The 27,359-nt window shown below is 38.1% G+C and overlaps 1 protein-coding gene across 2 annotated transcripts in view; it reads right to left on the bottom strand.

Annotated features, from left to right (window-relative positions):
• PTBP1 (polypyrimidine tract binding protein 1) overlaps window positions 1-27,359 on the bottom strand; it is a 37,141-nt gene that overhangs the window by 5,807 nt on the left and 3,975 nt on the right. The window contains exons 2-13 of one of the 2 annotated variants that reach the window (XM_032238858.1): window positions 25,060-25,090; window positions 17,872-17,947; window positions 15,345-15,517; window positions 14,997-15,143; window positions 13,746-13,916; window positions 12,437-12,547; window positions 11,563-11,737; window positions 8,432-8,506; window positions 6,820-6,968; window positions 3,321-3,354; window positions 2,787-2,879; window positions 489-705 (exon numbers count right to left, since the gene is read on the bottom strand). In XM_032238858.1, coding sequence (XP_032094749.1) covers window positions 489-705; window positions 2,787-2,879; window positions 3,321-3,354; window positions 6,820-6,968; window positions 8,432-8,506; window positions 11,563-11,737; window positions 12,437-12,547; window positions 13,746-13,916; window positions 14,997-15,143; window positions 15,345-15,517; window positions 17,872-17,947; window positions 25,060-25,090 — 1,452 coding nt within the window. The remainder of the gene's footprint in view (window positions 1-488; window positions 706-2,786; window positions 2,880-3,320; window positions 3,355-6,819; window positions 6,969-8,431; window positions 8,507-11,562; window positions 11,738-12,436; window positions 12,548-13,745; window positions 13,917-14,996; window positions 15,144-15,344; window positions 15,518-17,871; window positions 17,948-25,059; window positions 25,091-27,359) is intronic. The other variant, XM_032238859.1, reaches the window with a different exon arrangement.

Below are 27,359 nucleotides of genomic sequence, written 5' to 3'. Positions count from 1 at the left end.
GTGTGAAGGCTACAGCACTGGGCAAAGCTAGAATACGAAGTATTAACAGCTCATTTCTTCTTTCCTGGTCTCTGAAGCTGACATCTTTCTCCCAAACAGCAACTATCATAGAAAGATTAGATAATCCTTGTTGGGGACTGAACTGATTACTTATACGCTGCACCTGAAATTGTTGCTCTTGCCTCTTATCAGCCACCACTGTTTGAGCACAAAACCTCATCTGAGACTCAGTATATCTGAGATCAATGGGAGAGTAGACAAGGGAGAAGCTGAATAAATGGAGATATACGATTTTCTCTGCTGATACAAATCCATGTACCAAGTTGATATGCTTGAAGCCCTAAAAAACGATATTATATGATAAAGTCATGACATAACTGTGAGTACTGCTGGTATGAATTGCTCTTAGATCTGAAAGCAAGCAAACAAATTAGCCAAACTTCTGTTACCTTAGGACTGCTCTCTTTGAACACAAGTGGACTACTTACGGAATATTGGAGAGGTGAAGAGTGGCAGAAGGGGGAAAGATGTTTTGAAAGTTCTTGGAACCCGGCTTCTTAAAACGATGAAGAGGGGAGTTTCCATAATCCTTGGTCAGCCCTTGGTCTTCTTGTCCTTCACGGGGCAACTGCACTGTTTGATGTTTTGACAGAGCGATGCGGATGGGCTTCCCGTGAAGCTTTTGACCATTGAGGTGGCTCATGGCTGCCAAAAATTGAGAAAAAGGAAAATAACCTATAGTAGTTTGGCTTCCAGCGCAGATTCAAATGCATTTATTTAATGGAATTGTACAAACCTCTCCACCACCAGGTACAAAAGTTCCACTTTCAATATGGCATAGCACTTATTTTGTCAAGAAATAAAACTGTGCTGACTTAAACCTCATTGCTAAAGCCATTGCTTCAGACAATGCCAAAATCCCTTAGCTGTGCTATTCTCATAGGACAGTCAATGGGTTCCTGAGAGTCATATATAGATACAAAATGTGAGGAATGGGTTTAATAAGAAAATACAAGTTGTCCTTGACTTATAACCATTAACTGAACATCCAAAACTACAATGGTGATTATGATTTTTGCAGCTTCCCTAGTCACATGATCAAAATTTAGCCCTTGGCAACTAGCCATGTATTTAAATCAGCTGCAATGTCCCAGGGTCATATGACTGCCCTTTGTGATCTTCTTGGCCAGCTTCTGGCAAGCAAAATCAATAGGGGAAGCCAGATTCGTTTAATAACTGTACAATTCACTTAACGAGTGATTTGCTTAACAACTGTGGCAAAAGGTCATAAAATTGAATGTGACTCATTTAACAACCAACTTGCTTAGTAACATAAATTCTGGTCCCAATTCTGGTTATAAGTTAAAGACTACTGTATTCTATCCACTATAAATGCCCCTTGGAGAAAGAAATTAGTTTTAAAAAATAGCAATAAGGAATGCCATCTTTCTTTTCTGTGGCTTTAACATGATTTGGGGTCCTTCTGCCTCCTCAGACCAAGAAAATAGAACATGCTGCACCTTTTTTCCTCTTCAAATATATATATATATAGGCAGTAACCTTAAAAATGATTAAGCCATCCTGAGAGCATATGGTTGAAGAGGAGAAGAATAAAAATGCTTTAGGTAATGAAAAAATTCTAAGTGGTATTCTCTCAAGGATAAGCAATAAGGTTCATTGTTAAATTCAGAGCTAATTCTAGTTTTCTGCCATCAAGACAAGAGGACAAATTGATATGGATGGAACATAGCTTACGTTGTACACTGCTGTAGGCTAAAAGGATGACATGCTTCATATGCTGTTATTTGCAGCGTTAACCTGATTCTTGGGGTGGAATAATCAATAGAATTTGATTTCTAGCACAAAAACCTATTTGTGGAAGAATGCAGAGAATCGGTTCCTACATTTCCATCAGGCAATTGAAAAAAGTGAGTTTGCAAATGTATGTTAACAAAACTAATTTCTGATGTGGACAGGTAACAGCTTCCATAATGCTCTGCACGATGAAAAAATGTATGTTACAGCTATGTATTGCCACAAGGTTTAATGATATAAAAGGCACAGAAAAACCCTGAAAAGTTTCAAAAGGGAAACCTCTCAGGATTATGTTGTGCTTTTAATATGATTGATATGCAAGACTGTTTCCAGACAGATGATATCAGTACACTAGATTTAATCGAAATTAATTTTCTGTGCTATTACTGCATTTCCTCACTGAGGTGTTCTAATGTTTAAGGCGGTCCAAATTAACACACACCCTTTGGACCCAGCTCAAAGCCTTGGTGCTGCCAGGGCAAGACAAAGAAAAGGCATGGCATTTTACAGATGCACCCGACAAACAGAGTGGGGGATTGAAATGTAAGATTCAAAGCACTTTCCCACTTTGGTCCTGAATACTTGCACCTCCTTAAAGATGCCTGATGCACAAGATTATGCCAACCTCAAAAACATGCATGCCAAAACATAACACGACTTCAGAATTTTTTGGTCAACTTAGAACCCCCCTCCCCCCCGCACTAACCAAGAGCATAATGCATTAAAGAAAAATATGCGTACAAATGTATCCTCTCTGGAAAAAGTATGAACAAAACAGCATTTTACTTCTGAAATAGCTTACAGAAAGCAGGATGATTAAGGAAACACAACATTTAGTTGGAGAAGCATAAAGATTTCTATGTATTATATATAAAATATATGATAATTTGCTTTTAATAAAATGAGTTTCAGCAAAAAACAGTAGATCCACTTTATTCGCCACACAAAATAATTAAGAAATGTATATTTACCCAGTTGAGATTGATTGCCATCTGCCATTTGAACCAAGGCATTCTCCTTTTTATTGAACAAAATCTTCACTCTTTGTACATCACCATATACCCCTTAGGGAAGTCAGCAAAGAAAAAAGCAGGTATTCAGAAAGAAACTTTACTTATCTCAAATTCATCCAAGACCCATTCAAACCCCAGTCTGTTTTAACTTCACTTAAAAGTTGCTTTATTCTGCTGAGGATAAATCTGATCAGAAAACTGGAGCAATTCCTTGGAGTACTGTATTTATAAGCATACTAGGGAGCACCCAACGAAATGCCAACTGCAGAGCTGAGACGAACCATTTCACATGCTATCTCTTTCTGACCTGCCCAACCAACATGCAATGCAATCAAAACCATGCACAACAGGTAAAATGCAACTAAAACAGCACAACTTTTGTAACTGGAGCATTCAACCAACTGCAAACCCTCCCTCAATCACACTTGCTATCCCAAAAGTAAAATCTCAAAATGAAAAAAGGTAATAAAAAAAGTGTGAATGATAACATACCGAAAAGAATAAAGAGGCATTGGGGTGTAACTCTCTTTAGAGAACAGCAGAGCAAGGCAGCGGAGGGACAGGGAAGAGGTAAGGAATCGGAGGGGAGAGTGAAGGTTGCGCAAATCGTCGACAACGAAGGAAAGGTAGAGTCCCCGCAGGAAATGGCGAAATTGGTTGATGGATGATGAAGTTTTCAAGATGGTTAATATTGAAGGGCAAGTTGGTTTCCGAAGAGCAGGAAGGTTTTTTTTTTTTTTGAGGGGGGCATTTTTATATATATGTATATATATTTGTTTCAAGCAACAACAGGAAGCAGAAGTACCGTGCAGTCAGTTGGCAAAGAAATTCCGGATCAAGGAGAAGGGGAGGGAAAAAAAAATATTGAGGGATGGGGTGGAGAGAAAAGAAAAAAGTAGCAAAAAACAGGTCAGTAAATACATAAAAGAAATATGCCGTGTTCCATCAGTAAAGATTTATAGATTTCTAAAACATACAACACTTCCAACAGAAAAAAACTAGTTAATAGGTTTTTTTTAACCTAGTGGAACACAACAATAAAAGAAGAGCACTTTACTTAAGTAAGATATAACTAAGAAGAAGAGGCAGTATTGCAACAGAGTGACTAAAGGGCATGATGGCAAGGTTCAAGGACAGTGCCAAGAAACGGAGGCAAAGGCCATTTAAAGCTCCATAGAAAAACCTGCCAAGGACTCCCATCAGCTTTCTAAAGCGGAAGTGTTTACTTAGTTCTACTTTTAAACAACCCTGGAGAGGTTTTCAAGCAACAGGTGAAAAGGTTCTCTTCAATCTCAAAATTTTTAAATTTCTCTCCAAAATCTGATGGGAACTGATGATTGTGAGAAATGTCAGGCCTCATGGAGTCATCAGTTTTAAATCTATATCATTAAGATAATTTATCACCTGCTGGAAGTTAAAAACAATCTGGATTTAAATTCAGACTAATCTGGCATCAAATTTACACCAAACCGAAGAAAAATCCAGCTTTAATCTGGGTGAGGGCTGGATTCTTCTTTCCCCACTGGATATTTAGGTTAAAGCTCCAGCTATGATGACGTTGATGCCAAACTAAATCTAGCCTAATTTCCCCTTGTAGAACACCCTATGTGCATAATAAAGTAAATTTGTGGCACAAAGGTGTCTCGAGTGGTCTTTCTAATACCCAAAGTGTGAAGCAGCATTGTCCACACTGCAAATGAGATACAACCTTGATACCCTAAAATGTCTGTATACCAACAACTGACAGGCACACTTTGGTAGCACTTTAGCTTGAGACTGCAGGCAACATTTATAAATCAAGAGTAATCAAAACAAAACCCGTCAACAGTCTGAGAATCCATACTAGTTTACATCTCCTTAGCCACAATTGTTTGCCAGTCTCCTGTCTCCTATAGTTTCCAATGCTGGCGAAGGGCGGAGGAGATGGAGAGTCCCTCTGGAGAATACTGCCTCTTAACTGTATGCACAGATTAAGTTTCTATAACACTGATTATACAAGCAATGAAAAATAAAAAGTTGAAGTCGTTAGTTCAGCTTCACTAGAGATATCGTAGCTTCTAGCCCAAAAGAGAAGCTGGATGAATGAGTAAAATAAACACACAAAGAGGCATGAAATCAGTTGCTCAGCAATACTCACATGGGCATATCTACTGAGTAAAATAGACTCTGAATTTTGGTTGTAATATTTCTCAAAGATATACTAACTAAAAAGCGCTGCAGAGTATTTTTCATACAGATTTGTGGTGCTAAATTTAAGATGCAAAAAGAGAGCCAATCAATTTTATAGTAACTTGTATTTTCGGTATGCTCGTCCAGTATTCAGTTCCAGACATTTTCCCTCTATTTTCAGAAGCACTTGGTTCAACTAGTCTTTTCTAATTTTAAAGAATTTACTTACTCATTTTCTGATCTCTACAAAAGGTGTTTTTCATTAAAAATGTATATACCTGATTGCTAGGATAATTTAAGATAGAATATGCTTCCACTCTGTCGCAATTCCAGTTAAATCCATAGTAAGTTTATTAGGAATTTCCTCCTATTATGTAACTGAACATGAAAAAGGATTGAACAAATAGTGCGCCTGATGCTACACTGCTTAATTCATTAATTGCTCACTCACTTCAGGAGACACTGTAGCCATTAATCAGGTGCTTGAATGCTTAATTTTTATTTTAGAAAGAATAAGAAAATGCTCAGGGAGAATTGAAACATTTTATTACTGCATCCTCCTTTTACTACTGCAATTATCCAAGCCTCCTCTGGGATCTCAAATTAGGGCATTTGTTCTATAACTGATCATCCATGCCAATTTTTTCCTAGTGAAAAAGAGAGATCTGCTGTCAGAATTCTAGCAGTTCATAGGATTCCAGAGGGTCCTGGAATGAGCTGAGTATTGCTGGCAAAATCTCATGTCCTGAAAAGAATAGTTACAGTGGATAGGTAAAAACAACAAAATGGATTACAAATGGTTAATTTCCTATTAATTTTCAAATGGATAATTTTTTCATCCATCCCTCTGCAGTAGAGCTTCTTACATAAGTAATGTAAGCAGAAATTTAACTTTTAAGCATAGCTTTAACCACTGGGTTCCAAGCAATAAGCTCACTGCAGAGGCAAAACCGAATGCAATTTCTACTTCTTCAGTAACCCACTTCAAAGTCCAAGTGGATCTATTGAATTACATCCTTTGTGCAGAGGATCGCTTAACATGCCTTCAAGGTCCATTTTAAGGCAGCCAAATGGTTCAATCAAAAAGGGGAGAAAGTTAAATGGAACTGAAAATGTAAAATTATTTAAGAAGTTAAGGAACAGAATAAGGCACACAACTTTAAAGAATTTTGGTAAAGGAAAATGTATCAATGCACGTCAAAGGAAATACATACTTGGCAAAAGATAAAATGAAGCTAAGCTGGCAGGGGAGGCAAAGATCAAGGCACCCATAAAGAGGACAGAATGAACACTGTCACTCCAACTGCAGGGTTTGAAAGTTACAACATGCCAGGGGGGAGGACGGGGAGGACTACAGGATTTTTGCTGTGGTGAGGAAGACCCAAGTAGAGACAAAACCAATAGGGTAAAAAGTACGGCGGAAAATTTCACAATGAAATGGTCTTAAAATTTTGCTTTGGGGAGTGAGAGCAGGCCAGCAAACCCTTTGGCTCAAATCAAGGGAGGAGCAACAATGTCAAGCCCACCCAATATCCAAACCCAGGTGAGTGTGCCTACAGCTATTCTGGACGACAACTTCTAAGGCATACTACTTGGTTGAGGGCAAGTAGTCCATGCCCCTTATTTGTTTTTGAATCAGCTGCTGGACTTTGATTTTAGACACTCCATTTCGGGGAGAGAGAAAAAAATTCAGCATTTGAAGCTTCAGCACAAGATTTTGGGGGGAAGGAATAGTTCAGAAAGAAGCAAGGTCAGAAATTGGAAGGAAGCAAAAAATAAATGAGATAAGTTGGAGAGAAAAGATTACAAGGCTTCCACTAACCTCTGGGTTCAAATTGCTAACCAGCAGAACGGAGTTCCCTGCCCCGGCAAAGCCGGGAATAGCAAGCCGTCCTGCGGCAGCTGCGGCTGCTGCGGCTGATGGGATAGCCAAAGGAGCAAGTGCTCCATGTACATTTGGAACTGAGAGGCCTGAAAAAATTAAAAAGTATTAACCAGTAGAAGTCCACAGCACATTCCCTGCTACGACTTGCAGTGGAAATAAGGACCTTTGACCAACATGTTTCTTAAAATAAGTACTTTAGTGTATGCATTTTCTTTCATTCAAGGACCCAGAAACCAGATACGCTTAAACATTAATGGGCTGAAGCATCTCCAGGTCTGGCATTGCTCAAGACTCTGCTCTCAGCTTCCGACAGAGGGAATAAGCCTTGTGCTTGGGCTGCATTTGGCTCTCCTTGGGTGATGTGCGACTCAGACATCTGCTTTTAAACAAGTTCTGCAAAATTTCATAGGCTTATTTAAGCAAAGTCACTGGGGGGGGAAGGGGAAGCAGGAAGGAGATGACACACAAAGCAGTGCATTTGTACGTTTTTTCCACCAAGGCATGCTGGAAGTGCCTCATTCTTTTTTATCATGCAGATATTAAAACCATAACTATGTACATTCCAGTCACTGACAAATGACATCATCCCAATACAAGCATCTAAACACGAGTTTATTCCATTGTATCAAAAGCACATAATCCTGAAGGGCACATAAAAGTCGTTTACCTCCTTAGTCCATCAGAACAGGGATTATTGTTTGGGAATATGAATAGTTCTGCCTTATTTATTTTTTATAGGACCAATGGGAGGAAAAATATGTATATCTTGCAAGGATTATCACTGTCTGCTTCAAATATTCCCTTCCAAGCACTATATCCAGCAAAATTTAATAATAAAAAAATCCACCTAGTTATTAACAGAAATTTATTAGAATTTCTACACTTGCTCAAAGTTGACTCATCCTTCCAAGGTCAGTAAAATGAGGACCCAGATTGTTGGGGGGAATATGCTGACTTTGTAAACCACTTGGAGAGGACTATAAAGCGCTGTGAAGCGGTATATACAAGTCTAAGTGCTATTGCTAAAGGGCTAAATCTCAAATCTAAGACTTTTCAGCCTCTTCCCTTCCTATCAACTATAAAGTCAACATGCCCATGTGCTTTCCTCAAGGTAAAATACATTTTGTTCAGATAGACTGAGATGTTGCCACGGCCTAGCTATCTACGCAAACTTTTTTAATTTATTGCCTTTATATACTGTAAATCAACCTGAATGTTTTTTCTTACTAGGACAAAATGTTCCAAGCAAATGTTGAAACAAAAAGGGTATGTAATGCACATTCTCATTAGGATCTAAGCCACTACATGTAAGCGGACTTTGGGCACATTGAAAACCCACTACTGGAACTAAGGACATGTTAATGCAATTTCCATAGTGAAAAGGATCATCACAGAATATAGGAACCTTATAAGCCCGTGGTCATAGATTTTTCAAATGGTGCTGCTTACTATCCCCAATCTGCTACTAATATTTAGGAGTCCAAAATAAGAGGGAGGAGGAAGGGCAATGGTACAACAAAAGCGTGAGCAATGTTTAAAGAAACAGTACCTGCTTGAGGAATTGCAAAAGCAGGAGGGAAGCCAGCTCCTGAGTAAGGAGAGGCTGAAATGATCCCTGGAGCACCTACAAAATAGAAAAGATTGGTTAGTTCATTAGACATGACAAACTCCAGTTATCCATACTAGGGCACATTTTAACCAAGGTATCTCACTGCATCTCTCTCCATCTCTCCCACACACACAATCCCTATTTTGAAAAGCATACTAGTCTCATTCCCCTTAACTAACATCCTAGGAACCGTGGCGGTGCAGTGGTTAGCATAGTGTTGTAGGCTAATTCAGTTCACTGCCAGGAATTTGATCCTTACCAACTCAACCTTCCATCCTTCTGAGGTCAGAAAAATGAGGACCTAGATTGTTGGGAGCAACATGCCGACTCTGTAACACCACTGTTTTACAGTGAGAACTGTAAAATGCTATGAAGTGGTATATAAGTCCAAGTGCTATTGTTATCCTCATTTGGATCAATATTTCAGACTTGTCCCTTCACAGGAAGGTGTAGGAAGTTTAACAAACTGTCATTGCCATCAGGACAACTGGTTTCCAATATTTGTTAATTGGCAGGATTATTACTTCTCTGCATTGTGTAAGATTTACAAATGTTCTTAGAGGCAACTGAACTAATTTAACTGTTTTAATTGTTCAATCTGTTCATAGTTTCCTTTTGGATTGGGTATTCTGGTAACAGTTGATATAAACTATAAATAAAGCTTAATTACATTTTTCTTCACAGGTATTTGTAAAACTAGAGATGCAAAAATTTCTGTAGGGAACGCCTGGAAAGCTGTATTATAAAGAGGTACATTTGACAAGTAAATTTCCCTCGTAAGGAAAGAAAATCAGAAATCTCTGTAATCTTTTTTAGAGCAAAATAAAATGCTTAAACAACTTTTGACATTTTAAATCTGTAAAGTAAATTTCCACAATACAGAGTTCACTCTGCCAATTATTTCCAGTAAAGACGTTGGCCCACTCATTTTACCATAAATGTGCCACATGTTTTACTCTTCATAAACAGTTGTCTCACAGGAAATGAAGGAAATTCCCCAAAGTCTTTTCTTTCCTGATCAATAAAGCCTCAGGTGCCTCTAGAACACCACTCAACACATGATATACAGGTGAAATGCGAAAAATTAGAATATCGTGCAAAAGTTCATTTATTTCAGTAATGCAGTTTAAAAGGTGAAACTAATATATGAGATAAGACTCATTACATGTTCAAGCCGTGATTTGTCATAATTGCTCATGAAAACCTCAAATCCACCATCTCAGAAAATTAAAATATTACATGCAATCAATAAAACAAGGATTGGACATAGAACAATATTGGATGTCTGAAAAGTATAAGCATGCATATGTACTCCATACTTGGTTTGGGCCCCTTTTGCAGCAATTACTGCCTCAATGCGGCGTGGCATGGAAGCTATCAGCCTGTGGTACTGCTGAGGTATTATGCAAGATCAGGATGCTTCAATAGCGGCCTTCAGCTCTTCTGCATTGTTCGGTCTCATGTCTCTCATGTTTCTCTTGGCAATGCCCCATAGATTCTCTATGGGGTTCAGGTCAGACGAGTTTGCTGGCCAATCAAGCACAGTAATCCCACAGTCATTGAACCAGGTTTTGGTGCTTTTGGCAAAAGTTGCTCTCATCAGAAAAAAGGACTTTGGACCACTGAGCAACAGGACTTTGGACCACTGTGCTTCATTAAGATCAGGATAAACGCAGCCGTCTACAAGGAGATTTTGGAGCACTTCATGCTTCCTTCTGCAGACGAGATTTATGGGGATGCTGGCTTCATTTTCCAGCTGCCCACACTGCCAAAAGCACCAAAACCTGGTTCTATGACTGTTGGATTACTGTGCTTGATTGGCCAGCAAACTTGCCTGACCTGAACCCTATAATCTATGGGGCGTTGCCAAGAGAAACATGAGAGACATGAGACCAAACAATGCAGAAGAGCTAAAGGCCGCTATTGAAGCATCTTGATCTTCCATAACACCTCAGCAGTGCCACAGGCTGATAGCTTCCATGCCACACCGCATTGAGGCAGTAATTGCTGCAAAAGGGGCCCAAACCAAGTATTGAGTACATATGCATGCTTATACTTTTCAGAGGTCTAATATTGTTCTATGTACAATCCTTGTTTTATTGATTGCATGTAATATTCTAATTTTATGAGATGGTGGATTTGGGGTTTTCATGAGCTGTACGCCATAATCATCACAATAATGACAAATCATAGCTTGAACTATCTTGCTTTGCATGAAATGAGTCTTATCTCATATATTAGTTTCACCTTTTATGTTGCATTACTGAAACAAATGAACTTTTGCACGATATTCTAATTTTTCGAGTTTCGCCTGTATCTTTTACATCAAGGGATTTTTATGTATGTGAAGGAGAAAGACATATGAAAGGCTTAACTGTACTGGGAATCTATTTATAAATGATAATATAACTTAAAACATCTTATTTCATTTGTTGTTTACTGTTCTTAGAGATTGAACTATCTAATTGTTGGATTTGGATATTAATATTGTCACCTATTAACAATTGAAAAAATACAGCCCTTTATTTAACAGCCACAACCGGGAATTTTAGTCAGTAAGTAATGGTCATTAAGCAAGTTATTGTGTGACTGGACCCACATTTTATGACTTCTTTTTACGGGGGTCATCATGGTCACCAAGCAGCCTGTTTGAAGCGGGTTGAGGAGGTCACAAATTGACTGTAAGATGTTGCAATTATTATAAATGCAAGCCAGTTGCAAAACACCCAAACACATGCCCAATGAGTCTGCAACGGTTGTAATTTACTTTTCCTGAGGTCATTGCAACTTGGAACTGTTGGGAAACAAACAATCATAAGTTGTGGACTATCTGTACCTAGTTGTTTGGGATTTGCCACAAGGTAGCAGAAAGGAAGCTTGTAGCTACATTAGCAATTTGTGTTTGTCGTGCTGTATGTCCTTAGTAACGCTGTATAAAATAGGCTGATCTGATTCTTAGGAGGAAGGAAAGATGAAGTCAAGAGTGGGCTGCCCACTTTGCGAATTAATTATTGCTAAGAATAATATTATCCCAGATTTCCCAGTTAAAATCTTCTTACTCAATCCCTTACCAAAAGCGGCTGCCATGGTCTGATCAAGGGAAGGTTGGTTGTCTCCAGAAGGCAAGTCTGGCCTGGTGTAATCTCTGCTCTTATCATTGTTGTATTTTACATTGAGGCTTGTGAGTTTGGAAAAGTCAATGCGGAGGGTGCAGCAAGCATTGTAGATGTTCTGCCCATCAAGAGACTATAGGAAACCAGAGTATATCTAAGTCAAGGAAGTTACTTCAGGAAAAACATTCTACACTCCACATCCATCCAATGTATAAAACTGAGAAATAATCTTAAGAGATGAACTTTTAAGAGAGTGACCATACAATTGTTTGCAAAGACTTGAAGGTTACATTTAGATGAACATGAGATTAAATCTCTGAGTAATGTACATTATAACGTGATACAATGCTGTAGCTAAAAGCTAATCCAGAACAATCCTTTATTGCTCTGGAAAGAGTACACAGGAGTAGGCAATGTCTCAGAGGATAGAAATCAGTAGCACTTGTTCTGCTTTTCCACCAATGCCTTTCTCTGCTATGTAGTTTTAGCAAGATTTCCATCTTCCTAAAGATACTTGTGTTAAGGGATAAGTATTATTAGGTCAATTACATTGACCTTACTTGGTCAATGTAATTATATTTTTCAGATTTAAGCACTTTCAAAATTCCCATCCCAATTAACAACTTAAAACTCTATGTTTAAAACTTGCACGGATCTCTTAATTTTCTAAAATTCACAATGGTTTTGGGTGACTTAGAGGTTCTCTTCTAAGTCACCTAAAATATCCCAGCCAGTACTAGTCACAATGGTTTTAGTTTGGTTCTGCTGCATAGGCTTGCTTCTTGTAATACATTGAAGACATTATAGAAACAGAAACTAGGAAAGAACTCACCAATTTGGCATGCTGGGCACTGACAGGGTCTGCATATTGCAAGAGTGCTTGAAACTGGTTATTCTTGGTAAATGTGATTATTTTCAGCACTGTCCCAAATTTGGAGAAAATCTGTGTTTGCACAAAACACAAGACACCATAAAGCAATTGCTTCCAAGCCTTCTCTGCAAGTGTGAAATAGGTTTGGGAATGATGACAAATTAACACAACAGAATTGCACCATAAACTTCCCCTTCCAGAGGAAAAAGCCAAAAGATTCAAACATATGAGGAGCTACTGACAAATTCCTTGTGAGGAAGAAGTTACATTACATAAGACATCTTTGCCCAGTCTCAAGAGGCAGATCACATTTTTTGCAATTCCATCTTGAATTTAGCAACTCTAGGTGGCACTAGAGGTACAGTAAAAAGAAACCTTGTAGGTCTCTTCCCCAACATTTCCTTCATTTTGCATGCAGTGAACCAATCACTTCTTCCAGAGCAAAGCCTGCCTGTAAACAGTTACAGACAGAAACATGATCCCCCGTGCTTTTCTTTCTGCTAATATTTTAGAAAGACTGGATAATTTTTTTTAACATGTAAGCATTATGGCCACATCGTGGTTTGGATTCAATCCACAAAAGATACATCAATACATCTGAAGATTGTTTTTTTATATGATCTAAGCAAAACACCTCAGCTTCTTTAAGGTATTACAAAGAGGTGCCATATTTGAGAACATTTATTTTCAAAAACATTTTCCAAGGATTAAATCCAAAGTGTTACACAGCCCTTGTGAAACAATATCTAATATATATAGCAATGTGTACCATATTAACTGATAAGGACATAGGTACTCTTATTTACATGGGCACATGCCAAATAGTTTTATCCAAAAGGCATATCAGAATTTTCCCTAATGCACCCATTGTGAATAAAAGCTAATTACACATGGTAACTAGAACAATGTTCCTTAATCTGAAGGTGTTTGTAGTGCAATTCCCACTAGCCCCAATAAGCACAATAAACAGTAAAAACAGAAGCTAGTGTCAATTATTAGGTGGGAGAAAGAAAGGTTAGAGGACCTAGATCTAACACAAAAGCAGCTTGGACCTCAAGAATCCAATCTATTTTGTAAGGATGGAAATAAAAATCATGCCATGTAAGTAAGAATATATTGTATATGCTCTTAATCTAAGCAAATGTCAAGAAAAAAACAGTGTGAAGATTATGAAAGAAACCATAAATAGTCAGGCCACTTGTTATCACAAGTTATCACAGCTAATTCTCTGCCACATGCTGGCCATTGAAAGCTGGAAGTCACATCTCACCTGATGGAGGACATCTAGAGTAACAGGATAGAAGAGGTTTTCCACAATGATCCTCAGGACTGGGCTCTGACCAGCCATGGCCATACCAGCATCCACAGCTGCAGCAGAAGCAGACAGTGCCAGATTCCCTGACTGGACAGAATTTACTGCTTGCAAGGCTGCTTGAGCACGCTATGGAAACAAAAGTTATAATGTGTCAATAAAATAGAAAATAGGGGGGAAATCACATATCCATTATCCTGTACTAGCAAAGATTATTTTCTTTCAAACTCTCTCAAATATGACAGTTGCTATTTTATGAAGAAAGAAATTCTAGAGACGTTGTCTTGGGATTCTGCCCTTTATGAAGGGATGATGCACAACAAATTATTACGAAGAAGCCTGGCTATCTGCTCTTCATATATGTTTTGTGTTTTTCAATGTGCAGATATGCAAACATAAAAAGAAACTGGAATACAGCAATAGTAGTCCTCATTTAACAATGTTCATTAGGACCAGAATTTCCATCACTAAGCAATGTGACTATATGATGCTCTGTGACAGCAATCAAATACCCATCGGTGAATATGGCAGATCAATTAAGAGAAGAACCTCATATTGCAACTTCCTGCCAGGTGCCTTCCAACAAGCAAAGCTAACGGAGAAGCCAGTCACAAAAAACCTTTTCTTAGGTGGCTTGTAAACGGGCGAGTACAAGATCCCTGGGGTCTTAGTTTGTATAGCAGGGCCCCTTGGAAGAAAAACCTATGGGAGAAGGAGCATTCTTACCTGCTAGCTTCCCCATTGATTTTGCTTGTGGGAAGTCAGCAGAGAAGGTCATAGATGGTAATCACACAGCCACGGGATGCTGCAATCATCATAAGTGTGCCGGCTGTTTAAAGGACTACTCGACAGGACTACTGTCAACAACTTTAAGTACTATTCATTCAGTGCTGCCATTGAACGAGTAGTTGTTAACTAAGGACATCCTACTTCACCAGGCCTGTTAAACTGGCGGCCCATGGGCCACATGCATCATGTGCAGGCCACGCTCACCCAGGCTCCACAAAAACAAAATGTCGTGATAGAGTTTGACACCTGGGCTCTTGACTATTATTTTACTTAATTATTCCTTCAAATTTGTTATAGCTGCCCAACTCCAATGGGCTCTATCATTTGATTCCCTGTCCTTACAAATACAAATTGTGGTATAACATGTTTGAAAATAATATTTCTAATAGAATATCTGTAATATTCTAAATTTTGACTCACTGCCTGGTTTGGAGAGTTATCTGTCTTCAATTCTTTGTGATTAGAAAATTGGATGTAGATCTGCTGACTCCGGAGGACAGGAGCAATTGTGGTGTAGTAGCTAACCATAGTATTAGCTGCTTCTTCTGTGTTCATTTCTATAAAAGCCTGGTAAAGGATTATAAGGAACAAAACAAATTATATTGCATTTTCACAAAGATTTCTAACCACAATCTGCAAATCAATTTTTAAAAAGCTGTCTCTATTCTCCTATAGGCAGATAAGCCTTTAAATCAAAATAGAGCCAAAGTTTTGGCATAGCTAAACTAAATTTTGTTTAAAAAATAAATACATCTGAAAATGGCTTACCTGATTTTTTCCTTTTAACATTAATAGGTTTGTGACCTTCCCAAAAGGCAATCCCAAGGAAATAACCTCAGCTTCTGTTACGTCACTAGGTAATTTACGGATATGGATTACTCTTGATGGAACTCCTGCACTTCTGCTGTCACCTTTGAATTTTTTGCTATCATTTCCATTGGCTACAAAAAGATTACACAATAATAGGTAGTTTCTGCTATAATCAAGACAAATAGTGCATTTATCACACACAAGATGAAAAAAAGTTGCAGTCACTTCACTGCTTCTGTTCAAAACTACTATATGACAACTTCCTTTTTAAGGAGTCCTAGCAAGCCTGATCATATTATAAATTTAATCGGCTCCAAACACTCTTCAGTTTGTTAGATTTTAGCAGTAATGAACAATCTGATGCCCACCAGTGTATCTGCATAGAGCTCCCATCAATTTTTCATTTTTAAAAGCCTATACCCTATTTAAAAACTGGTATGGAACATCAAATTAACCAATACAGTAAATAACATCTCTCCAAAACCACTATTTCCAAAAGTTCCTCAGGGCTTCATTATTCATAAGATTTACAGGCATCTTTTTAGAAAATAAAATGGCAGGTAATTGTTTGACTTTGCCATAAAAAACAAAGTCAAATTACAGTGCTACAGGATATCCTGGAGTCTAATGGATTCATGGATATTAATCTTGCACACTATTTAGGTTATTCTCCCCAGTGCAGCCATTTTGTAAATGTATACATCAACTCATAATACCTATGCGATGAAAATTTGTATGACACAATTTCAAATTTCCCAATAGCCACATCAGCAAAACTGTTACTTATGGAACAGACTAATTTATTCTAATAAGATTGCTTAGTATAATTACATTGACATGGCCATATAAGTACAGTATATACAAAAGTAATCCAGTAAACTTCTACTTCAGGTTTTGCTACCAGCAGTCACTGTAGTAGTTTGTACACTGTAATAACCTATATACCGATAATCATAAAATTACCTTACCTTACTCATAATTTAAACCCAGATGGGAATTTCAACTCCTACATAGATTTACTTCCATGTCTGTTTGCTGTAGGGCAACTTGCAACCAACAGTAGCAATTTAAGATTGGCAACCAATGGTGCTTTAAAACTATTACATACAGCTTAAGAACATGTTCACTAGCTAATCACCTAGCCCTAACAACAGCAATTTCATAATGCTTCCATAATCACAGTTGATCAATACAATAGCATTTTTATACTCCAACAGAGTTGGGCATGAGGCACTTAAGCATATGTTTCAATACAAAGATATCATGATCTAGAGACAGTGAGAGCAACTTTACAATTTCATTTTACTTTTAATTCAGTCGCCTAGCTCTAGAGACTAATACCAGCAATATAAAGTACAAGGCAAGCAAACAAGCAAAAATAAGCAATTTATAACTTAATAAGCTGATCCAGAATGCAATCATGCCAATAGTGATGGCATGCCCCAGTATGTCCATGTTGCACCACTACGTCACTGGTTATCAGGTGGTTTCCAAGTACAGTTCAAGGTCTGGTTATCACTTTTAAAGCCCTTCAGGATACAAGCATTGGATTACTTGAAAGACCATCTACTCCCATAGTTTCTGCCTAACTAGCAATATCAGGCAGAGTTGGTGAGCTTGATGCCATCCATCAGGATCTGGAAAGGGTGTTCTGTCATGAAACCTGCCTTCTGGAACAATATCCCTTCCCTTCCCAAAATTTCTGTAACCATCTCCCTATTTTTTCAAATGTCTTTCAAAACTTGGTCTTGGGGTAAGGAGGTTATAGAACTGCTATTGGTTGTATTTTGTATTATCTGGTGTGTGCTGTGTCCGGACATGCTTTTTTTGTTCTCTACCCTTTTAAGCTGCCCAGTGTTGAGCAATCTCTTTAAACAAACAAACAAACAACCAGAACAGAAAATATTGACTGGCTTTGTAAAACATGGTTAAATATTCAGAATAAAATCATTCTGCAGCAATAATTTTCTACAGAATGCCCAAAAGCTAGTCTTAAGAGGGAACTCTGATGAAACAAGACTGTAGGCACAACAGTGAAGGTAAGGAGAACAAGACTAAAATAAAAACCTCCAGTATACTTCAAACAAATACTATTCAGTTGCAGACATCAGAAAATAGTCTCTATACAGTGATCTTACCAGTGTGTGTGTGTCACATATTCAGAAAATAACCCTTTCACGAAGACAAGTCCATTTTGCAATAATTTCCTTTTTTTCTGCAAATGTTTGTTACTTGCTCTTCTAAGCTATGCAAAATATTTCATCTGCATTAATCGCCTATATAAAACTTGAGACACAATTTCAGGTATCAGCACTAGGGAACTTAAGACTGCTGAAACCCTTTAATAAATGGCAGCAAAAGCTCCTTTGGAGCCAGTTGCTACTAAGTGACTGGAATATTAAGTATTCAGGTTGCCTTAGAGGTCAATTTCCCCTGGCAAGTAAATGTTAAAGAAATGTTAAATTCTTGGGGCTATCAGTGTTACCTGCAGAAGCAGAGTTGCTGCTCATGATAAAGGGTCCGTTAGTGACACAAGTAGAAAAAAGTTCGTCAGATCCCCGCTGAAAGAGAAACAGAAAGGGAAAAAAAGTAAGTTGACAGCACTTTGCTAATTTCTATTCAGGTGCTATGAAAACAAGAATTAAAAGTGGTAGAGAAACCGAGATGGGTGGAGAAAGTAAAGGGAAAGCTTGATATTCTACTCAACCCTAGATATAATGGAATCAGCAACGACATGTTAAGAACCATACAAGCAAGGAACAGAGCAACTCCAACAGTGCCCATAACCAAGAGTAAGATTTATATTCTGAAAATATAAGAAAAGAAACAATTTATTTGAATGATTGTTTAGGCTGCAGCCTTCCTCTCTTAAAGCAAGGGAACAACAAAGAGCCATAGCTTGGCTTTGCAACATGAAGGTAAAGTCAAGATTTGCATTTCAATCCACTTTGAAACAATTTTGTTTTATTTGTGTGAAACATTAGTGAAATAGTGAGATACTACTCGCATATGAAAAAGGAAATAGATTCTTAGATGGACAGCAAACCAATTAAAGCATGTGAAATTGAGTTTGTTCTCAAAATGTGTTTTTCAAAAGCAGCATCTTTTGCCCCAACGGTGACAGAAAAAGGGGAAGGCATTTATGGGGCACGGTGACTCAAGCTGCACTATAAAATTAGCAAATCACATCTACTTGCTCTATCAATATGAAGGCTAGGGGGTTAAAATCTTCAGGTGCAAATGAGTCTGGTAACATTTTTGAGTTCAAGCTTTTTCTCAGGCAGACAGCCCACCTCTTATTTTAAGAGGAATATTTAGCAGAAATTTGGACAAAGTTTGATAAAGTCAATCAGATGGGTGAGATATTTAAATTGCAGCAGAAGCTTAAAGAATACATGCTGCAAGTTTGCAAAAAATAGTATTATTTCTTTATTTGAGAAAGCATTGTAGTTAGAAGACAGATAAGGGGAACTAGGAAAAATTCTTGACTAATAGAGTCTGCAAATTACTAGATATATTGGAGCGTTCTAATCATAGCATTTTTGGATGAGCATGTTGAATGAGTAAATTTGCAGGATTCTGTCCGTCCTTACTAATTCCCATCTGCTTTCTCAGTAATAGCGATTTAGTAATGCCTACATAACCAAGCTCTGTAAAACATTGGATTTAAAAAAAAAACATTGAAAGTCTTTTATGTCAACCAGTTTGCCCCATGTCCATAACAAATCAAAACAGATGTTTATCCAAATTGGGAGCTGAATATTATGATCTGACGAAGGTGAAAAGTACAAGGACTTTGGCAACAACTGAAGGATGTGTGTGAAAAACCAGAGTGAAGTCTGTCACATCACTTTTCATTCAGCAGGCTCAAGTAAGTTTCTTTTGCTCAGCCATCACATGTCCCAGCATGGTAATATCCTGCCCCCCCCCACACACACACAGAAAATCTGGAATTTATATTGAAAAGGTGGCTTCAGCTGCTGAAGAAAAGTAGCTTGGAATCTCCTGCAACATGCAGGAGTTTGCAGTTAGTCATGGCAATAATAGAGGGCATTGCCAATACGTATTTTCTATTGCTGCCTCAAAAAGAAAAAAAACATGAAGTTTCCAGATTGTAACATAAGACACTTATGAGTTTGCCTCCATTTTACAACCTTTCTTGACACAATTGTTGTTAGTTACATGCTTATTAAAGTGACTCTAGCTTCCCCACTGATTTTGCTTGTCAGAAGGTTGCAAAGGTGATCCCATGACCCAGGGACACCGCAACTATCATAAACACATGCCAACTGCCCAACGACCAAATTTTGATCACATGACCACAGGAATGCTGCAATGGCCATTTGTGAAAAAATGTAAGTCACTCTTCTCAATGCTATTGTAACTTCGAATGGTCACTAAACAAATGGTTGTAAGTCAAGACTACCTATATTGCTAAAAGGAAAACAGTTAAAATGGGTTATCTTTGTTGGCTGGTGGCAGCTGAGGAGAGGCAGGGAAGGTGCTGGGAAGATTGAAGGTGAGGCTAGCGGCATATGCAGCAATGAAATACTACCATTGGGTGAAAAAAAGGAAACAAAGAGTAAGTGCTAGGAAAATGTGGGAATAGATGAGCCACCAGCCTGGGCTATGCACAAAGCAAATCAGATGAGGAAGGGTGCAAGGCACGCCAGCCTTGACCTACCAGTGTCTGGATTTTGTTTCATCTAACTCCTGAAAATAATCCAGGATTCAGTTCTGCCAAACTAGGGCTGACCCCAGCAGAATTTATGGAATGCAGTGATTTGTTCCAAGTTTGAAACAAAGTAATGTTTCCATTCCATGAATACCTCTAGTTATTACAGAAAAGTGCTGATTTACACATTTATTAAATGCTTGTGATAGTTTAAAACATTTCAGAACAGCTGGACAAATAAGCTACAGTAGGAGCACCTGTTCATGTAGGTACCATTTATTGGCCTGAGATTACAAGTCCATATTGCAGTGAGAAAGAAAAATATTTCGCATATTAATAAAAACCTGGGCTGTTATTTTTATATAAACTTATATTAGTATAATTTTGTTTTTAAAACAAAAAAACAAAAGAAAAAGAATTCTATTATAACAGAAATGCCAACAAATCTATTATGAATTTTATGACAACTTTCCTCTTCAACTTAACGTAAGAAAGCTCCTTTAACCCAACTTCATGGACACATCATGCGGTTTGCTGGGTTAAAAATACAGAAGCCATTTACTGCCTTCTTCCCACATGTTTCCCCTCTCCCCATTTCCTCTCTAAGCCTGTATCCTTGCCATTTCTTGGTTCCCAATTCCAGTACTAACTATGCCCAATGAAGCTGTTTTTTAATCAGCCACATTGGCTATGAGGAACAAGATGGCTTAAGCCAGTGATGGCGAACCTTTTCTGGCTTGCATGCCAAAACAGGGGGAGTGCAGGGTCATGCACGGGCATGCCACACCCATAATGCAATGCACGACCCCAGCGCACATGACCAGCGCTCCCCCTTTTTTGCATGCTTTTTTCTCTCTCCCAAGGCTCCAGAGGCTTTATAGGAGCCTGGGGAGGGCAAACAAATCCTCCCCCACCTCCCAGAGGCTCACCGGAGCCTTCAGGGGCCTTCCAGAGGCTTCGCTGAAGGCTCTGGAGGGCAAAAAATGGCCTTACGGACAAACCAGAAGTGACTTCCAGGTTGCTTGTATGGTCGCTTTTTGCCCTCCAGAGCCTTCAGGGAAGCCTCCGGAAGGCCGCTGAAGGCTCCGGTGCGCTAAAACAGGCCCTACGAGCAAACCAGAAGTCCATTCCTGAACTTCCGGTTTGCCAATAGGGATGTTTTTTTGCGCTCCAAAGGCTTCAGAGAAGTTCCTGAAGCCTCCGGAGGGCCTCTGGGGGGAGCGGGGATGCTGTTTTCGCCCTCCCCAGGTTCCTATAAAGCCTCTGGAGCCTGGGGAGGGCGAAAAATGGCCTCAAAAAAAAAAAAAAAAAGGCTGAAGTCAGCTGGCCAGCGCATGCATGCGCGCTGGCCAGCTGACAGGGCAACGCCTTGTGTGCCCTGACAAATGACTCCGTGTGCCACCTGTGGCACGTGTGCCATAGGTTCGCCATCCTGGGCTTAAGCCTTAACCACTTTTTAAACCAGAACGGACCTCTCTTTTATTATTCAAAACTATTTTTTCCTCAAGATTTTGTTCAGCAAATTTAGAAGACAGTAGGGGTCCCTTCCCCACCTCTTCAACTGTTGGTCCTGTTGGGTCCTCTGTAAAAACTGTTAATCAATTTTTGTCTTATCTTTCATAAAGGTCTCATGACTGCTCAAAAGCACAGCTCTTTTCTGCTGTATTGCCCTCCTTAGTCTTCTCAGACTTCCAGTTACTATAGAAACAAGTCATAAAATAAACCTCTACTCTGAATGGATCTGAAGGGTGCGGCTGTCAAACGGCTCAGAGTTCTTGAACTCAGTATAATCAAAGTTATGCAGTCTTTCTTGTCTGATACAGAGCTCCACACCCAGGTTTACAGCTGCCAACATTTACAAGCACATTGCACTGTAAGATTCTCATCCAAACCAAGTTTTAATGATTTTATTTCATTACAGGGAACAGAGACTCCCATGCCTATATTTGCTTACATATTCCTGCACATTTATACAGTTAAATGTTTACTTAGTTTGTACAAATCAGACTACAAAATATTCAACCAACTATGGCAAAATAAACTGCAATAGCAGTGTGTAAATTCATCTAGTCTAGTTAAGTCTCTCAGTGGAAATGTCCAGCTGTTCCACTGGATAATGTTGGAAATGGAAGCATTGTGCTGCTAAGGACCAAACAGGATGTCTGTTTTGATATGATATAGAATAGACAAAGATAGATGTGGAGATAACTCTTATCTCACTGAACCTTTGAATCAAAAGATTGGCAATTACAAATTAAACTATGAACATTAATTTCAGCCTCAAATTGGTTCAATTATGGCAGCACCCCACCCCCCCCAAAAAAGCTTGCTCCATTTAAAAATAAATAATTTTTCAGGAGTATCAGAACTACTGTTGACTACAGCATTCCTTTACTTGATACCTATTTATCTACTTCCTAGCCACTTATTGAGACAAAGACACTGTCAGGGTTCCAAATAGAAACTGTTTTCTAATCCTTGTTAATCTTCAGGGATTTGAAGGCTAAATTATCAGAAAATATGGTCCTAACTGTTGTATTTAAAACAAGATACCGGCAGTCCTTGAGACTGGTAACTCAGTGGTTAAGTGAAGCAATTGCTAAGTTAAACCCCAACTATTCTTTTGATCTTTACTTATCATTCCTTTGCTTTACAGACATGTGGAGTTTGTAATTTTTCATCATATCTGTAAATGCAAAAATTCACTCTCTGAGGCAACTGTGAAATGAGGACCACCTGTACCTGATTTAACATATACTGCTGATTTAAACCTATTAGAACAGCTTTCCAGAAACTGTCTTCTCCACACTGATAACCATCAATATTTCCTGCCAGAATAGTTATGATTTTCATTTTTCAGAATCTAAAACATAAAAATATTGTCTTTCCTCCATCACCTCATTTATCATTTTAAAATTAAATAACCATTTTTAAGCAAGGACAATAATGTACTTCCTACAAGAATTTCATGAATTAAAGAGTTAACGTTTGCAGAAAACTGAAGATGCGTACTCCACATGCTTTCCATATTTTCAAACTGAGAAGCATTAGTTAATAATTCTTTATGTCAACACATGTGGCTCACATATGTGATAAAAGCCTGTTACAGCAAGCCCACCAAGAGCAAGCTTGTAATAGAACTGAAGATGCACATTAAGGCCTGGAATGTCTCCACTGACATTCTTGGCTTGTGGCCTGAAGCTATATTTCCTGTTTCCATGGCAAAGATCCTAGTCTCTGTACAACAGTAGGTCTAGCTAGCCTAACAGAGTGAATGCTCTCTAACAAGGTCAAGGCAGAGCATAATGAAGCATATTTACAGAGCTTGCACCCCTTCTGTAGTAATACACAGATATTCAAAGTCTGTTTATGTGATGAGGGCATGAATTTCATGCCAAGTCAGCAAACTATATTTTCCACAGTTAAAGCTGATATGAGGCACAACGTTATGATAATATACTTTATCAAAATCTTAAGTGAGAACCAAAGAAACATAAGACTAGAAGGTCTTTTAGTCCAGTCTCCTTGCCCAAGCCAGGAGTCCTTATTCTATCTCAGATGGTTGACCAATCTTTTCTTGAAAATCTTCAGCAATGGAACACTCTGGAGGAGATCTGGGCCTATGATTGTTCAATCAGGAAATTTCTCCTTAGTTCCAGGTTGGATCGTCCTCTGAGGAGCTTCCACCCATTGATCCTTGTCCTGCCCTTAGCTGCTTTGGAGAATAAATCAGCCCCTCTTTCCTGTGACAACTCTTCCAAGTATTGGAAGAGGGCTGTCATGTCATCCCTAAACAGTTTCTTCATTAGGCTAAACATGTAGTTCCTAGTCGATCATTATATGGTTTAGTCTTCAGATCGCTTATCTTTGCTGCTCTTCTCTGCAATCAAAGTTGTTTATTATTTCACTTCTTGGATTTTCTATTTCACTTCTTGGATTATCAATACTGTAACAACAATAGCACTTGAATACTCCTTTTTTTGGTAAAACAAGTCTTTTAACAGCTAAAAAAACCAGCTGTTTCAAATACAAAAAACTGAGGCATAGCAAATATTTCAACTATTTCAGATTTCAAGCAGCCTTCAACATAACCAGTATAGCATAATTTTCAAAATTAGTTCTTTTCCTGCACAATTCAGATTTTAATCACACCACCCTTCCCTTCCCGCTTACCAATTTGAATGTAATTCTGATAAAATTAATTGACTGAAAATCTTGCTGACTAGAAGATTCACATTTCATAGATAGCAACACATTAAGACTATGATGTTTCACAGCGAAGAGATGGGATGCATTCTCTGAACACCTATTTCTCATTACGCTTGCTGATATGTGTTTACTCATCGTCAGTTCTATAATTAATGGTGATAAATCTAGGGCCAAAATATCCAGACTGAATAGTCATGTTTTGTTGTATTCAAAGATGTTTGACTAGTTTTTAATTAAGAACCACCCTTTCAACAAAGACTTCCCAATAAGCATTGAGGAAACCTGAAAGTTAAAAAAAATATTTCCCACAAACAGAACTGATTTAATATTGTTTAGAATATCAAACTGAGTTACTTTCTTTGCACTAATCTATCAAAAATCTCTTGCATATCATCAAATATCCCTGAAGCATTCTAGAGTTCACACAATTCTGGCATGTTCCTCTACAATTTCACTATTACTCTGCATAAACTGCAAAGAATGCAATATTTTCTTTTGGAATTTTTCAATCTATAAGTAGAAGATTGGATGAGAGGGGAGTTGCTTTCCAAAGAAGTCTGTGTGGTATTAGCAATCTTCCACAGATGTCTTCATGAAACCTGTCCCCCTGGAATATAGCAGCCCCCTCCCAAAAAAAGCATCACACAATATCAATGTGATTATTACAATGGAAATCTCATTTCATTAACAAAGTCATTCAGAAGCCTAAGTCTTAAAATAGCCTGGTTTTGTGAGAATGGTTTTACAACATGTAGTTGCTGAAACAATGAGAGGAATAAAAACACCTACCTTTGTTCCAACTGTTATATCTTGGACAATGCTGTAAAAAAAGAAAAAGATTACACAGTTAGCCGATTTACATTTACACATCAAAGATATGTGAAATAAAACAAAGCAGAATGAAGGTTAAAAAGTGAAATTCCTAGCAGACAATGCATGCTTAAAATAGTGCTGGAACCAAAAAGTAATCAGAAATTTAATTCATAGGAAGATATATATCTCCCAGTAAGACAACTGCAGATACCACAAAAACTGCTCTTCCTAAGAATGCAATACAATTAGACTTCAGACTATATTCAAGCCAAATATACACTATTGCATATACATTTCAATATGTAAAAGCCACATGACATTTATCTCCATATGCTTAAAACAAGTTAAAGGAGAAACCGAATGAAACAAAATATATTAAACTTGAAAAAAGGCACTCCACCCAACTCTATATAGTTCAGAGCAAGTAGGCTTTTGAATATGATAATACCTCCCACATCAAATTAAGTTTTATGACAGTACAAGTTTAATTGTTCCTGCAGACTTATAACTACATCTAAAACCTGACTGTCAAGACTAAATAACAAGGTTGCACCCTTTGTTTTAAATTTTATGCATCAAGTAAGGTTTTTTTTAATCCTGGATTTAATGAATTCATCAGCCCTCACTCTGGAGCCTACAACAGTTTCAACACATCCTATGTTCTCTCGGCAGCTAAGGCAGCCCTAAGGGAGAGGACACTGCCCCTGCATGCACATATTACACACCCCTTTCCCAGCATTAGCACTGCATATAAGAATTTCCGTGAATAAAGCTGAAGTAGTAGTCACAAGGACAAAGAAATACATGAGAAAAGAACAAAGGCTGCATAAAAGGGTTTAAGTTCTTTCAAGAAATGTTGATTGTTCTTATTGCTGTTTATTTGCTTTAATCAGCTTGTTACTAAACTCAGTAATATATGCTACACAATTGTTATCCCTCTGTATAATCTGAGGGATGTTTGATTTTCATCTCCCACAGTTGTTGCTCTTATTTAGGTTAGATGGATGATGGGAATGTCCAATACACCAGGCAGGACATGAACCACAGTCAACCATTATTCAATGGTGTCTGAAAAATGTAGTCTTTTCAGGACTGATGAATCACATCAGAAAAACCACCAAAAACTGCAAGCTACTGCATATCATCAGTGCATTTTTCTACAGCTATTCTTGAAAAATAAGGTGTAAAGTGAGATATGGTGTAATAATGTAAAAAACAAGGTAGTGGCCCCCAACTTTTTGGCACCAGGGACTGGTTTCGTGGAGGTTTTTCCGTAGACCCAAGGGGGCGCAGGTTTTGTGTGTTGCCTGCATCCAGTGAATGCAACTTGCTTGTCTGCCTGGCCTGGTTTCTGGCATGCCACGGCCCAGGGCCAGTCCAGAGACCGAAGGTTGGGGACCCCTGTATTAAGTTACCAAAATGTTTACTGTATCAGCTTACAATTTAGCTCCAAAAGCTGCCAAAAGATAAAAAGCCAATCTGGCAATGTAGATACCATCTAATTTATTATGGCAGAAATTATTTTTTATACTTTCAGAGACAATAATATTGATTGGTCTGATAGATTAGCTAAAATAAAGAATATGTAGTGTTACATGTTGGACAATCATTTGTCTAAAATGGTATTAGGTCTCCTCTGCATGAGCAAGAGTTTGGACTAGAAGACCTCCAAGGTCCCTTCCAACTCTGTTATTTTGTTCTGTTATTTTGAAACAAGACCCAAATTTGAACATATAATGGTATCTGTAATAATGCAGTGATACCAAAATGGCGACTCTTATGCTGTGACATTATAATACAAATGCCATTATATAAGATGACATCATTTGCCTTTCTTGAGGTCCATGCAAACATTATAATGCCTGATAAATTAATTTCTATAAACTTTTTATTGTTCCAAAATCACCTTTAAACAACTTAGATAAAAAGCAAAGCTTCCTCTCATCTCCACATCCAGATAACAAAAGTCCCACCCATTAAAAAGCCTGCAGGTAAATTCTTCATTCTCATGCAAAATGTAATTTTGTATTCTTCTAGGTTTTCAGAAGGAAGAAATGATGCAGTTCCCACCAAGAACATCTACAATTAACTAAAAAGAAGTGAAAACCTTTCTTTGGCATAATAAAACCATTCTAAAAGGACCATAAAGCAAGAATTACAATACAGTGGCCATACTAAACTTTTTTTAAGGAAAGAAGACTGGCCAGACTTGATTTCAAAAATGAATTGAGAAAAGTTATAGGGAACTTTTTCTGTAACTATGCTTTGCAAATGAA

This window comes from Thamnophis elegans, chromosome 1, assembly GCF_009769535.1.
Source record: "Thamnophis elegans isolate rThaEle1 chromosome 1, rThaEle1.pri, whole genome shotgun sequence".
Lineage (NCBI taxonomy): Eukaryota > Metazoa > Chordata > Lepidosauria > Squamata > Colubridae > Thamnophis > Thamnophis elegans.
The sequence above is the reverse complement of the archived record's forward strand: the minus strand, read 5'-3'. Positions and strand labels throughout refer to the sequence as shown.